At 40.8% G+C, this 15740-nt stretch overlaps 1 protein-coding gene across 2 annotated transcripts; it reads left to right on the plus strand.

Moving 5' to 3' along the window:
* Positions 1-3823: 3823 nt before the first annotated feature.
* Positions 3824-15740, plus strand: ACTA2 (actin, alpha 2, smooth muscle, aorta). 2 transcript variants are annotated; one of them, XM_019556084.1, is made up of 9 exons: positions 3824-4006; positions 6049-6219; positions 8277-8405; positions 9301-9411; positions 11107-11191; positions 11326-11487; positions 11725-11916; positions 14980-15161; positions 15447-15740. In XM_019556084.1, the coding sequence occupies exons 2-9, from the start codon at positions 6091-6093 to the stop codon at positions 15588-15590; spliced, it is 1134 nt and encodes a 377-aa protein (XP_019411629.1). In that variant the 5' UTR covers positions 3824-4006; positions 6049-6090; the 3' UTR covers positions 15591-15740. The 2 variants fall into 2 exon arrangements, with proteins under 2 accessions (XP_019411629.1, XP_019411630.1); XM_019556085.1 differs by lacking the exons at positions 3824-4006; positions 6049-6219 and adding an exon at positions 7633-7740.

The raw sequence follows: 15740 nt of genomic DNA on the forward strand, positions 1-15740 counted from the left end.
AGTAAGGACAAGAAGGCAAAGCTCAAAGAGATACACATGTATGCATACTTCATATGCAGGAACTCTGCAATTTCAGATTCTGTTTAGGTTCCAGCTTTTGTCTGGTATTAAGGAAAAAAACCCTATATTGTGAAGAAAAAGTATAAGTCACTTGACTGCATTTTCCTTCCATGTTCCTCCTACTATTCCTATGACAAAAATTGAGGGTAGGATCCATAAAGAGAAAAATGTCTAATGCCTCTCCTTGTCTTCAAAGTGATGTTGTTTCCTTGTTCCCTAGTCTGTCTGCCTGCCTTCCTCTGTCCCACAGGCCGATGTCTTTAGGGACCAGTCCTGTATTGTACTTTGGTGCATCGTGTTACATCATTAAACCACTTTTTTCCAGTCTGTGTCTTGATCTGCCGCCTGCACCATGACAGGCACAGTACTTAGCAAGTACGTTTTCCTTCACCCAGAACATGCATCCAATAGCAAGCGTATCTTCTTCATTGCCACCTCAAAACACTCCTTCATAGCAATCCTTTTTCTGACCATATTGCTTGTTTCTGACCTGATTTCCCCAGCTCACTGCAAAGAACACTTGCAACACTATATTTCAGAGGCCATCAGTTTTTGTGTGCTGACCTTTTTGAAAGCCCTTATCTTTTTGAAGTTCGGTAGAAAATATAGATGTTTTGAGTGGTTTGATTTTTGTGTCTAGGGAGGCTCCTTTGCCTCTTTCGGTCAGCCTCAGATCACCTAGGGCTGCCTGCTCCTGCTGTATCCTTACAATCTTAAGGAAACCCTTGTCCTGCAGATAGATACATGAAGCTGCCATCATGAAACTGTCTACTTTAATGTTTACATGGTTCTCTTCCTTTTTCTTGCAGAAAACTCTTGGTTTTGTCTATGTCCACATTGATATGTGGCCCAAACCAGTTATATGGCTAATGCTGTGAAGTGTGTCTTTTGCAAATAGCAGATTGATGCAATCAGTGAACTTCAGGTTGTTAGATGCCACCTGTGCATGACTTGTCTTAGTCTCAGTCTAGATAAAAACCAGAGATGATATTACAGTAGTTGGCCATAGAACAGACAGAAGGATTTAGCAAGTGTGTGATAGAGCTGATTCTATGGGTACAGTACACAAATCTAATTCAATGCATAAAACTCTGGGGACAGACAGAAGTGACATTTTTCATGCCATCTGGCCCCTAAAAGTCCCATGTCATAACACGTGCATAGTTGAAGAGGACTTTTTAAATAGCCAATCACACAAAAAAGTAACCCTCATTTACTATCTCATTAAATCAGGTAGTAAGTGAAAGTGTTCTAAATTAGAGCACCTTAGGGAATTTCTATGCAGTTCCCTATGAAGGTTATTTGTCATGTCCTGGATCTGCTTCAGGGAGGAGGCAAGAGTCCCTTCCCTGTGCAGCCAGCCAGCAAATGGGGGAGGGGAGCAGCTAGGCAACAATCAGGAGTGGGGGGTGCCCTGAGCGAGACCCCTGCCCAGCAGGAGAGGGTCACTGGTGCCTCATGTCACCAGTGGGCAGAGGGTAGAGGAAATGAATCACGGTTGGTTCTTTGCAGGCAGCTGGCAGGCAGGGGTTGCGGGGGAGCAGCTGGCCAGTGATCAGGCTGGTTGGTTTCCACAGCAGGCTACAGCACCCTCTGCCTCCTGACCTTGGCCAGGGCATGGAGGCACTCGGCTTCCATCATCAAATACTGGTTGTCAGATAATTTCAATGACAGTGTAACTTTAAGTGCGTTGTGTAAAATGCAAAAAGTTACGGTGTGACTGAGGTAGTCTTCTGTAACTTCTGTAAGCATCCTTCATGTATACATGAGGCTTGGTTATATTCAAGGTACCCTTTTTCCCTACTCAGCATTTCAATACAAGATCAACTGACAAGCTTTACCTGCAAGTTGGGCAGAGTTTATGGCTGGAGGCCAGGGCCCTTACAACCCTTTCATCTACACCAGTGTAAATCAATACATTAGTAGAATTATGCTGGTGTAAAATCAATAGCATAAAATACATCAGAATCAGGCTTGGGGTGTCATCAGAAAAAGGTCCTGTGATATGAATGCTGTTCTCCCTTTTGCATTTGAACTTTGTGATGTACAGACTACTATGCAGTACCAACAAGTGTTTGAGTACTGTTTTTTTCCCCTGGGGTTGACAAGAAAGGGCTTGTTTTTATTGTCAGGGTTGGGTTTTTTCCTTCTATATCATGTGTCCAGACACCATGCTGATAGGCAAAGGAAACAGAAAAGCCTTACAAATTCCACAATTTGTGTCTCACCCTCAAGTTTCCTTCCATTACAAGATACATTATTTTCAGACCTCTTTGTTTCATTCTCAGTCCTTAGTGCTTGTCCATTTGCTATCTGTACTATTGACCTAAATCCTTAAATCTTTACGAGAAAAATTCCCAATGAGGCCTTATGGGAGCTTTCCCTGCATTAAGATGGCATGATTAAACAGCAAGCTCACACACACAACTCACACACACAACAGGTACACAGGCAGTTACAGGAGAAAGCTCATAAAGCAGAAATCTCATTAGGGTTATCAGCGTAGACCTTTGTTAGCTTTTTGCTTGGACCATTTTGAATTTTGTAACAGTTAAATTGTACATGGTTAAATTATAGATTTTGTTTCTGGTCTTCTTTCAGTACCAGCATGACAGCAAAGGTGTGTTGACCATAAAGGTTCTTCATGAGACCCTGCCTGGCTAGAGAACAGCTGGCCACAGCTGTAAATCTAATCATTTTTTGAAAATAAGCTCCTAGTATGTAAGTACAAAGTCTTACTCTATTCACCAAAATTAAGTGGTTGCAGAACTAGTTAGGGGATCACAGATGCAGTGGATGTTATCATGAGTGTGCCCAACAGTGCCGTAGCAACAAAGTTTGGTGCCTGGGGCAAAGGCTGCAGCAGCAGCCTGCCCTCGCTCCGTGCACCTAAGCAGGGGGGCACATGCTCCCCCCCGCTTGCCCAGAAGTGCACACAGGGGCGAGAACCGCCCTTCCCCCATCCCCGTGCCCCCCACAAGCTGCTTATGGCTCCATGCTGCATCCCACCCCAGCTGGGCAGCGCCTTTTGGCACCCGTTTGCTTTGGTGCTTGGGGCCATCGACCCGCTCACCTCCCCGGCCCCTTTCCCCTTACTGTGGCACTGGTGCCTGAGATATAAATTTAACACACCAAATGTGTGGAACTAAAAGAATTTGCTTGGCATTTACAATATTTTGAAACAAACTTGATGGGGAAGGGAGGGGGAGGGTGGTAGGAGAGAAGGAAACCCACCCCCAAGCTTGTTCCCAAAGGATTATCATTTTCTTATTTTAGTTCTGCAACTTGTGCAAAATCAAAGTGTTTGTACTGTGCCCTACATAACTCCATACCTCAGAGAGATGGACAAGATACCTTCCAGATATCTATTCCTAACAATGCTCAGAGTACCAGAGTAAAAAACAGAACACTTTAAAGAATGTTTGTGGCAAGATCCAGCAATTTGTTTGCTTACCACAATGGGTTTCATTGCTTTTGCTAACTAAGCTTTAACTAATTCACACAAGGGGGAGCGAATGTTTTTAGAAGCCTTCCTCTTCACTCCTTATGCTTCTGTGCTACTACGCAGGCATGTGCATCTTTTGTTTTGTTTGAACACATACTCCAACAGTGGGTTTTGGTCACTGCTGCAGTATCTCTCAGTGCATTTTAGCCCCGAAGTTTTAACATGTTTATCTTACCCAGCTGAAGCCTCCTCCTGTTTCGTAAGTAGTACAGTGGAATGCAGTGGAAGAGACCCAAGGTCCCGGCCACCCAGATTAGAGATTTTTGTGTTGAGATCCCTATATGGCTCTGTTAGACTTCAGCTCCATCTCTTAGTTCTTCTCCGTTCCTTGTTTGGGAAGTTAGTGGGAGGGGAACTAGGCAAGGAGCTATATAACCTAACAGCTTACAGAGGCAGAGTGCACCATCCTAGAAGAGCCGTCCCCAGCAAAGAGCTCTCAGGGTAAGTGGCAATGAATGAACAGTTTGACTTACAGATTTCATCAGCACTTATTACTAAAAGTTTATTAATAACAGATGCTGTTCAGTAGGATGCAGTGTTCTGGTATTACTTGCTCACATATTTCATTTTAAAACAGCACTGATGAAAATGACTATGGTGTTAATATTTACCTTTATTTGTAAGATATTTTACAGTTCAGCCTAGTCATTTCACATATAACACTGACAGGAAACCAATCTTAAAGGAATATTGAATACTATTTCAATTATTGTTCTTGTTTGAGAACAATGAGCCAAATTCACTTATATCTGCTTTGGATTGAATCTAGTTCCTAACTATAAGAAGAGACTGGGTTAGGTTTTTTCCATAGATTTGTTTCAATGGTGTAGAATTACTTTAGAAAATGCTTTGAAAATAGACTTTTAAATGGGTGGAGAATGCAAAAAACATTATTGCTGCTGTCCAGAATGATATGTCTGTTTGCTCCCTTCGGTCTTCATACAGAAAATGATGGTGGGTTGCAAAATACAAACATTTCATTGAAAGGAGCCGGTTACGAGTGGACTGCTCCCAATGAGACTGGAATCATTTAAGTCAGCTGCGGAGCCTGGTGCTGCCAGCGCTTCTCTCTCTCTCTGACACACACACACATGCACATGCGCGCACACGCACACACACACACACACACACACACGCATGCATGCAACAGGAGCAGGATGGCTAACAAATAAACTGTTTTACGCACCTGAGCTGGAGAGGGTACTTTATCCCATGGTATTGTGCTCGATTTCCTACTGTAGGATGTTAGTATAGCATGCTGCGGCAGTCGTGAGCAGTTGAGAGCTGGTTGGCAGCAGAGAGGCCTGCTTGAAATCAGTCAGCTTGGATTTCTTCAACTTTAATGCTTTATTACTAAATATGGTTTTCATTTAGAATCTCCTAAGCTCTGAAACATTGCATTCCCTTCTCCTCCCCCCACAAGTGACTTTTGGCACAGCCTGGGCTGCACTGCTTTGAGCAACCCCTTGACCTCCAAACTCCATTCTGAAAACAGACGCTTGGAAGTCTATTTCCTAATTAGGAAATGGTTTGTTCCAAACCGGACTGTTCATTCATAGGAGCTAAGATCTGCTCCATTGAGTAAATGCTTAAACAGACATAGCCTCCTTTCCCTCACACATACATAATTGAGGACAACTGCATCTCCCCTCACTTTTTCAATTAAGAACAGTACCTGCAGCACTTAGATTAGGATTTCTGTATGGGCTTTTATCCTGGAAACCAGCATCTATGCAGCTTAGAGAACTGCTGCACTGTCTGTTTTAGACTACTCTTCAGCAGAATGACAGCCCAGCTCACAAGAGGAATGCCTGGAGTGTTCCCTTTTCACTCAGGACTAGCTATTCTATACTTCCTTTCCCATGCATCAAAGATCCCTCTAACCTGACTCCCACTTTATTCTCCATTTGCAGCACCTCATTGCTTGAGATTCTCGGTGAATGCATCTTTAGCTTTTACTATCTGTTATAGGTTTAAACACCTGTTCACAGAGACCTCTGAGCCAGACACTTCATCCAGCAATATTCAGATTCTCCCCCACATTATAAACTGCTAGCAAACACCTTCCTCTTCAGTGTTGAGTGGACATTGTACCTGATATAGAAGGCTTTTTCATTCCTATAGCTATCAATTTCAGCAGTGAATTTGGATAAATGAACTCTCCTCAAGTTTTAAAACTCTATCTGTCCTGTGGGACACTCCCAATTTTGGAGGATAAAATCCATTGCATACCACTGAACTGTTGCATGCCACTGATACAAGGAAACAACCCCTCACCCTTTGCTACAGAACTGGTGTAATATAAGGGTCAATATTTCAAATTAAAGTTTCAGAGGAGGCATTTTATTGTAAGCTGTCTTTTAATGATATTCCTGCTCAGAATGGTTGCCCTGCCTGTGCAGATCAATACCAATCCATTCAGGTGGTTGTCTGTCTTCCTGGATTGCGCAAATGTCTGCAGAATTTTTCTATTTTGTTTATAGGACCATTTTTGCCCAAAAGGCCTGAAGACATTGACATAGAAGATGTGTGAGGAAGAGGATAGCACCGCACTGGTTTGTGACAATGGGTCGGGACTTTGTAAGGCTGGCTTTGCTGGAGATGATGCTCCTAGAGCAGTTTTCCCTTCCATTGTGGGTCGTCCCAGGCACCAGGTAAATTACCAGTTCCATTACTTAAGTACAGCAGGGTGGATTTTATGGGCTGTAATAGAATTAAAGGAGTTAGAAGTGACGCAGAAGCAGGAGAATCATTAACCACAGCTCCCAGTGCTGCCTTGGGAGTCTCCGATCTAAGAACATAATTGCCCCAATACTTTTTAGTTTGAAACTAGCAAATTGACTGACAGTGTGGTATACCTGCAAGCTGTTCTACTTCATGATATTTAATGTTCTAGGACAAGCTAAGACAAAGCATCCCCTGAAGGTGTGCATATCTGCATTAGGATATGACCTAACTGCTCGTGGGAGGAGTCTTTTTCAGAAAATGCTTTCAATATCACTTTCTTCTATATTTTGTCTTGACATTAGCTCAGCTAATATTTTGGTTGCTGGTTTCCTTGCTGTCCTAGCAAGTGGAACTGTTTAAAAATCATGCAGAGATCTTTGTAGACATGTTGACCACCACAGAACCTGGCAGCAAACAGCCCCAAACCCTCCCCAAATTCTCCACTTTTATCCTTGAAATAACATTAAAATGTTACTTTGTTCTCAACAGAAATATTCAATAAGCCAGTATTTCAGTCTCCATATTTGTCACATGACTAGGTAGCTTGGTTATTCAGTGGTTCTTCGTCACCCAAGAATCTAGTTCTGGGAGAATCCTTAGTAGCCATGCAGACTACCTTTAGGGTAGTGCTGCATTAGCAACTTGTTGCAGAGCACACTGGAGGCAATGGAAAGGAAACCAGTAATTTAATTAGGCTGCAACCAAAAGCAGCTGCACCTGCAAAGAAGATACACTTTTCCTGGTCTTGTCTCCAACTCTGAAAATAGTCACTTGTTAAAGTTTTGAAATACATCTGTTCTGCCTCTGACAGAGTAGTGAGAGTAAGCTAAACTGAAGCAACTGTTAATTTTGAAAGTCCTTCACTTACCAGACATGTCTTTGCACAACACTGCTGGGCTTATGTTAAAAGTGCCTTATATTGTTAAAAGAATGTGTGAGTGACCCCAAATCTAAGTGCTTGTAGCGGGAGGGTCATAAGCATTTATCTGTGGGGTCACTGACATGATCTAGTGACATTCTTGTAGTGGCAGAAGTTCCCCCAGAGATTACTGTCAGTTTAGAGAAGAGTTTTTTGTTTTGTTTTTAATCAAAGCTGTGCTGCAGTCACATGATTATATGTTAGTTAAATTTTGCTATGACTGAACAGTCTCTGCTTCTGTTTGTGCATTACCTCAAACAGGGTCCATATCCTACTACGAACTTCTGGGCATTACTAATTCAGATTGTCACTTTTTGCAAACAGTGAATTCATTGTGCAAAAAAGCAGCAGTTTAACTGTAATGAAAGCAAGTGATGCTCCCAGTTCAGTAGGCAGCTGAAAACAGCATTCTAGTATAATTCATTGCTAGCTGTACATGAGACACAGTGCTGTCACTCCACTGGAAATCCAATGCAAAATACTGGATCAAAGCCATCTCTTCCTGAGAAGGATCAGTGAAGAAGCAGAGGTCTGGAGTGTATAATTATCTTATTCTGATAAGGCAACAAGTAATTAAATCAACAACAGCTATCCTTGCTTGATTCAAAGTTGTAACATTTTTAATATGGAGGGAAAAACTGTACCTACAGAGAGCCTAAGAAAAAATTAAAAAATATATTGCTCATTGCTTACCACTAGATGGCATTATATAGTTTTATTTACTGCATTCCAATATTTCAGTGAAACTGATATGCTTTTTACTGATTACTAAAATTATGTATCAGATAATCATTAAAAATTTAACTACTTATTTTGCATTATAGTGATGAATTTAAAATGACTTTAATAAGAATCTAAAGTCCTGAGATTTATGAAGTATTATTGTAAATAAGTTGAAGCTGCAATGTAATTTTTTTTCCATTTTTTCCACATTACAATTAGTAAAAATGATGGTCCTGGTATTAGTATTAAACAAATGTTTTGTCAGCAATGTCATTAGTCTGAAAAGTCATGTTATTGGTTTATTTCACAACTATGGATTACATTATTTATGTCATTTTTTAGGGAGTGATGGTTGGTATGGGTCAAAAAGACAGCTACGTAGGTGATGAAGCTCAAAGCAAGAGAGGTATCCTGACCTTGAAATACCCCATAGAACATGGGATCATCACAAACTGGGATGACATGGAGAAGGTATTTCAACATTTGAAAGCTTGTGTCAGGTGTAGGTAGAATTTTTTAGTACAGGAGTAAAAGATTAGAAAATAAATTGTATCACAGTGTCATGACATCTAGTAGTATTTTATTTCATATGAGAAAATTACTAACAACTGAAGCTGAACTAGTACTTGTTAGCATTTATTCAGCACTTTACAGCTCATCATTGTTCCATGTGACGTGTTTACGTTGCTAATTACTCCTGGTATAAAACATCTAAATGGCTCCTGGCTGAGATGGAAATTCATACATCATTGTCTCTAATGTTCACTACAAAGCATTACAAAATATTGTAGTGAAGACCAGTTGTGAACATCAGGAACTGATCATTGCCCAGAGGGATGCCACTTTCATTCATAATTCATTCCATCAAAAAAGAGTAATGTTAGACTTGAATTTGTCTACCAATGCCATTTTTTTTCCTCATGGATCTTTCCCTTTTCCATCTGAAATACATTTTTTTTTTTTTACCAACTGGTCCAGGTTCTTTCAGCTGGCTGGCTTCTTAGTGCATTTCTTGCAAAACCCAGAATTGGTTTTGGAAATCAGTCTATGACACACACACATGGAGATCTTCCAAATAAGTTACTACATATAAAGTATCAGTGGTAAAAGCAAACATAAGTCATTTTTCACAGTCACTTTGATATTCAGTCATAGCCACTTCGGACAGCAGCCTGTTAAATATTGTTAGCCAACATGTACTGCTAGAAGCACTTGTAGTTGCATGGCAATGGGAACATTGATCCTGAAGGTCTCTTCCAAACCTGTGATTCTGACTATTGTGCATCCTCTGAAGTTGTGACACTTTGGTTACAAATTGTTGGTTGATGATATTTCTTCACTTTGCCTCTTTTCACTGTGTTTTTAGATTTGGCACCATTCTTTCTACAATGAATTACGCGTTGCCCCTGAAGAGCATCCAACTCTGCTTACTGAGGCTCCACTGAATCCCAAAGCCAATCGAGAGAAAATGACACAGGTACATTGCCTTAAGGAACATTATATCGGCATTACAGAATACTTACAAAGGCTAAGTTACTTCACTTATGCACAGAGCAATTGGTGGTATCAGATAACATGAAACAAGAAACAAATGATACACATTGGGACACAGGGAATCACATGAACAATCACCCATCTTGCACCCATCTTGCAACTCCACAGTAAGTTAGAGGTTTAATGCTGCTGCATTAAACTAAGTGTCTGTGCTTTAACTTGTTTTAATTGGATTTCCTAAATATAACTTAAAATAATTTAAAAGCTGTAACTTGGTGAAAGGATTTGACATCATAAGATCAAACTGAACACAGCAATGAGAAATGTTCACTGAAATCATTTCAAGCTTTGTAGCTTAAGCATGGTTTTAACAGGATCACCTGGAGTACTTGCAACAGTTTTACTGTCATGTTATTAATATCCCTGGCAATAAAACTGTCATGGAAGCAAGGGGATGCAAAGTGGCCAGTTGTCCAGTTTGCTTATTTTTGTAGTTTGAACTTTTTTATGAAAGACAGGGAGCCAGTTCATATGTTTTTGAAGTTCAGCTTTTCAAACTGGCTTGAAGTGAAAGACTGTTGCCCTTTAATGAGCAATGCTGCTTTTACATTGCTTGGTCCTAGACCATTTTAGAAACAAAATGTGCACTAGTCATACTGCTTGATTTAATGTTTCTATCCACAGATCATTTCACTCAACTCTGAATATGAACATGATCAGTTAAAGAGTAGAATATTAAAATGTGTAGTTTGGGTTTTGTTTGGGTTTTTTTACAGTAAAAGTTCTGGTGCAATTGATGCCTGTTTGTAGTGACACGCTGGTGCCCTGGCATGTATGTTGCTCCTAAGCAGCTGTCACTGTTTTAGGTAGTATTATTTGAATACATCAAAATTGTTACTAGGGAGAAATATTGTTAGTAACAGGTTGTTGCTCTTACTAGGTGCTGCAAATAAGCATGGACTGTTATCAACTATTTGATGAAACCTGTGGGAACTAGAGCCACAAATGGACTTAAGTCACTGCTATGCTTAGCATCACAGCATCTTAATTTTCTGCATATAGGCCCCCACGGTGGAATTCACAGCCTTTAGATCCATATACAATACATAAGGAAAGTTGGGAACCTCAAAAAGAGACCTACACAGGAGTACATGTGCTATTTGAATGCTTCAGGGGATATAGGCAGAGTATTTGTTTTGCAGATACTGAGTAGGCTTCAGTATTAAACAGATGTCAAACTACTTAGTCCTGCTAAGATACAGGTACTTCTGGCTATGTCCAGAAGCAGAGTTTAGGCATTTGGGGACCTCTAACATACAATGTTAGATACCTATAAAGTTCTGGAAGGTCCAGGGTAAGGTAGAAGTTGGGCAAGGCTCCGAGGATCATGATTTTGGATTTTGGCAACTAAATCCCACCTACGGTCTTGTGGATTTGGGCTTAAAACAAATAATACATATTGATCAATATATCGTGGTACAATCTCAGCCCCTCTGTCAACATGCACATATGAGAGACAGTGAAAGCAAGAACATACATATGAACAAATATGAGAAATGTGTAGAAGTTAGAGTACAACTTACAGGAATCTATTTCAGCCTCCTTTTTTCTCTAATATTTTGTTTCAAATGAAGAAAGCCATAGAGCTCCAGTAATTCAGTATTTTGTTGCATTTCAGATTATGTTTGAGACATTCAATGTACCAGCCATGTATGTGGCCATTCAGGCTGTTCTGTCCCTGTATGCTTCTGGACGTACAACAGGTAGGTCTTTGAGAGGAGGGAGTGGGAAGTTTAAATAGTTTAAAAAAAAAAAACAAAAAAAAGTGTGTGTGTGTTTGTGCATGTTGGTGGGGGGAGCCACAATCTGAAGGCAAATTACATCTGTTTTCTCAAAGGGATTGTGCTCGACTCTGGAGATGGTGTCACCCACAATGTGCCAATTTATGAAGGCTATGCTTTGCCTCATGCCATCATGCGTCTGGATTTAGCTGGCCGAGATTTAACAGACTACCTCATGAAAATTTTGACAGAACGTGGCTATTCCTTTGTGACAACTGGTAAGAACCAGTCCTAACCAAGGACAGGATTTGCTTTATGTGTAAAATTTGTGATAGCCTTCAAGGATCATTGGCTATTCTAGTATTGTATAGAAGCATAAAGAAATGGAGAAGAATGTAAGATTCCCATTTAGCATTACTAAATGACTATTTTTAAAAGGAAATAGTGTGTAAGGGCTGCTTAGATATAGTGAACTGTTGAAAAACAAGATTTTCATTCCCATACCTGGTTAACAGCTGAGCGTGAAATTGTCCGTGACATCAAGGAGAAGCTGTGTTATGTGGCCTTGGACTTTGAAAATGAGATGGCCACTGCTGCCACTTCCTCCTCTCTTGAAAAGAGCTATGAGCTGCCCGATGGTCAAGTGATCACCATAGGTAATGAGCGCTTCCGCTGCCCTGAGACCCTGTTCCAACCCTCCTTCATTGGTAAGTTAATTGACGTCTTTCATTGGTAATTTATGTTGCAGTAACTATCTTGTTGTCCCTGGGCTCTTGTAACTCTTATCTGTTCCCTGCAGCACATTCACTTCAGCATATACAGTTGCATATGTTCTAGTAAACCATTCGTGAGCTGGAGCTAACATCTAGTCATGGTTCAGCAGCTCATAGACTCTTTCCAGAAAAAAATAGCACTCGTTCCTGCCCACCCACATATGGGTGGATACTGCTTCACATTCTACTACTACACCGTAATACTGGAGCAGACAATTATTTCAGGCAGGGGGCTGCTGAGTTTTGGAAAGCTATGGAGGGCTGCATGTGTAGCCCTGCCTCTTGATGGGTGCCCCACCCCCTGGTCGCCATCTTGGGATCAGAAGTTTCACCCTGTAATGCCTGGCTTTTGCCACCAGAAGTCCCTTCCCTTGCCCCTGGAAGTACTCCTTTCAGTAAGGGGCTTTGCTGTATTGGAACCAGAAGAATACCAAATTATATTGTAAAAAATGAACATCTAAAACATTCATTAATTTGATTTAAAAAATATTTTTGCCCTGGTTTATATGCATTTGTGTAGTGTACATAGAGGTAAATGCACAATAGCAGTGTGGCCCTGTGCTCCCCAGTCTGGCCATGCAGCCGGGAACTATGTGGTGCTGGAAAAGGGTGGGGGCAAGAAAAAGGGACATGGCTAGGAGGGTGGAGCTGGGCTCCTGGCTCCTGCTGCCAGCTCCCCCTGGGTCCTACTGCCGCTGGCTCCTGTCCTCTTTGACAGACAGCCAGGAGCAGATAAAGATTTTCTAAATTTTTTAGGGGTTCTGTAGGCTGGATAGAATGGTCTGATGGGCTGGATCTGGCCCATGGGCTGTGTTTTGCCCACCCCTGCCTTAATAGCTCTGACAAATATGGGCTAACAAGTTGTCTTTACCTCAGTACTAGAAGTTGATGCACACTGAAGATTCTATATAGACAATTAAAAATGCCCCAAGGTCAACTTTGGCAGAAGGGAGTAAGATTTCATTTTCTCAGAGTATTATCCACCTATACACCTACTGTCAGCATGACATACCTTGGCCCAGAGATGATATTTCTGTTTTGTCAAGTTCATCATTCACTGATCATGAATTCCTTAAGATGTACTGGAGAGTCAAAATCCATTTCAGTTTTTCTTGTTTTCCTAATGAAGTTGCCAAAGTTACCAAGCTAACTGCACTTTGACCACATCTTTGCTCAGGTCCTAAGTCTCCAGCTATCGCTTCTCTGGGGCTGGAATCACAGTTCTCCCAGTAACCAATTTTCTGAGAACAAAATATATCTTTAAAACAAAAGCACTTTAGAGAAAACAAGGCATAAAAGAGGATACATACATCTAACTCACCAGCTTTTTAACAATGTATCTTCTACACAAGGATCCTGGTAGGTTTGGGTTCTGTAGACCTCCTACAAGTCACCTTTGGATGGGTGAAGTATTATGTGACTTAGTTGGGAAGTTCTGTAATACTATATACGTCACAAAAAAGAGTATATGTAATACCATATATGTCCCACTTCACTAACTGGGGTACCTGCCTGGGAGATCCAAGATTTTAGGACCTCCATTACTCAGACAAGGTTTGTGCTCATATCTTCCACATTCCAGCTCAAGGCCCTTGGTTAGGCATTACCCAGTATACCTTTTTACTCCTCTTAATGTTAAACATGATTTACTGGGCAGCCAAAGGGACTAGAAGGTAAGGCAGGTAGGTGACTGGCTCAGTTGCTTAGCCAACTGGGCATTGATCCAAAAGGGAATGGGACTTAGGTTCTGACCTTTTTCCCTTCCCAAGCCAAGATGGAGTGTCCCTGTATTTTGCATTCAATAATGAGCCAGTAAAATAGATAGATAAGAGTGGGAGGAGGGCCTAGAAGCCAGGGTTTACCTTGTTTCAGGTCTGGTGGGCAGCTCATTGAGCTACAGAACCAGACTTCTTGCTGTTCTCTTTCTGTCTCCATATATAAGTAGGTCAAATTAAAAAAAGCAAAACAGAAGAGGTGAAAGGTGCTCTTGGTTCTGCTTAGCTTAGAGCCTGCTTGGACTCATACCACCTCTCTTGGCAATGGAGGCCTGAATCTCCTTGGCAGGCAGACTAGGGTTGCCAGAGTGGTACCCTTCTCAGAAGGGAAAGTCTTCTGGCTCAATGTGCCTCATATGTAATTATATGTAGAGGCATAAGTGAATTTAGGCGAAATAAGATTTAGGCTTTGCTGTTTGCACCTTAAAAAAAAGTTAAGGCACATGTGTCATGCTGATGAACTGGCTGCTGCAGTGCTTTTCAACCTTTTTAGACTCAAAGCACCCCTCAGAAAATGCCAGCTTTTGTGTTTTTACTCATTTTTTGACAACAGAAAAATAATAGAGTAATTCTTCTGCTGCAAAGAACTCAGAAAGACTACAGTTAAGTGAGAATGTTTTTAACCCTATGGATTCTTATTTGATAATCTCTGGGTTTAACTTGTGACTCATGTTGGTACACTTAACAGTTCCAACATTGTATGGCACTTTATAGCATACTTTGGTGTGCAAGGCATCCCCAAGGGTATGACAACACCCTTGTCAAGTATTACTGACCAAAGCACAGAATGCTAGGCATCAAATGAAGTTTCTGAACCAGCAGTAGTTAAAGTAGTTACATAGGTATGGTTACAAGGACAGAACTATGACTATTCCAACTCTGAGCTGGGTTAGTTTTTCAAGAGTCAGTGTGACCATAAATGGAATTCTTAGTCCATTTAAAGTAGGATGGAAAAAATTCTAATGGAGACTTGCTCCTGTCCCAGCTCCTCTTGCTTTCTTTTAAAATGAATGGCTATTCAATAAAAGGTCTGTGGTCCCAAATAGCTTCTGAATAATAAAAAGCTTAGCCAGCTGCAAAATGACATTCCACAGGTTTGTATAAGCCCTGGGGAACGGTGTCTTTCAAGCAAAAGTGTCAATTAGTGTTTGTAGGTCTACTTAAAAGTTTTATGACTATTTACATATGGCCTATTCTGAGTGTTCTGCTATAACCCTCTCAGGCATGGAGTCTGCTGGTATACACGAAACCACTTACAACAGCATCATGAAATGTGATATCGATATCAGAAAGGACCTTTACGCAAACAATGTCCTGTCTGGTGGTACAACAATGTATCCAGGCATTGCTGATCGGATGCAGAAAGAAATCACTGCTCTGGCTCCCAGCACTATGAAAATCAAGGTACAGTGCAGTGCCATTATTTTTAACCTATTAGAACTCATCAAAATTGGACAAACTGTTTAAATTTCAATGAAGAACAGCAAGATGGTTTTGTCAAAATTTTTTGAAAATGTTTGTGGATTTACTGATTTGATATGGTGCATACTTCTATGGCTAAATTAAATGCAAGAGATGCCATTAGGTTTTAGATTGTCCAAAAAGGTTTAACTGTCATCTGGTATCTTTGTTTACCAGACATGTTTCTTCCATAACAGAAAGTTGTATTTTTCTTTCTTTCTTAAACAGATTATTGCTCCTCCAGAGCGTAAATATTCTGTCTGGATTGGTGGTTCTATCCTTGCTTCTCTGTCTACTTTCCAGCAGATGTGGATTAGCAAACAAGAATATGATGAAGCTGGCCCATCCATCGTTCACCGCAAATGCTTTTAAATTGCTTTATCTTTATATACCCTTTAGCACATTACTGTGAATATATTCAGGAATAAATACGTCCTTATAATTTCATTCCAACATCTTTCATAGTAAGAGCTCCGATTACTTGGATACTATGTATTTTTTGAATACATCTTCGATATGCTA

Source organism: Crocodylus porosus, unplaced genomic scaffold (genome assembly GCF_001723895.1).
Source record: "Crocodylus porosus isolate Cpor-Errol unplaced genomic scaffold, CroPor_comp1, whole genome shotgun sequence".
In the NCBI taxonomy this organism is placed as follows: domain Eukaryota; kingdom Metazoa; phylum Chordata; order Crocodylia; family Crocodylidae; genus Crocodylus; species Crocodylus porosus.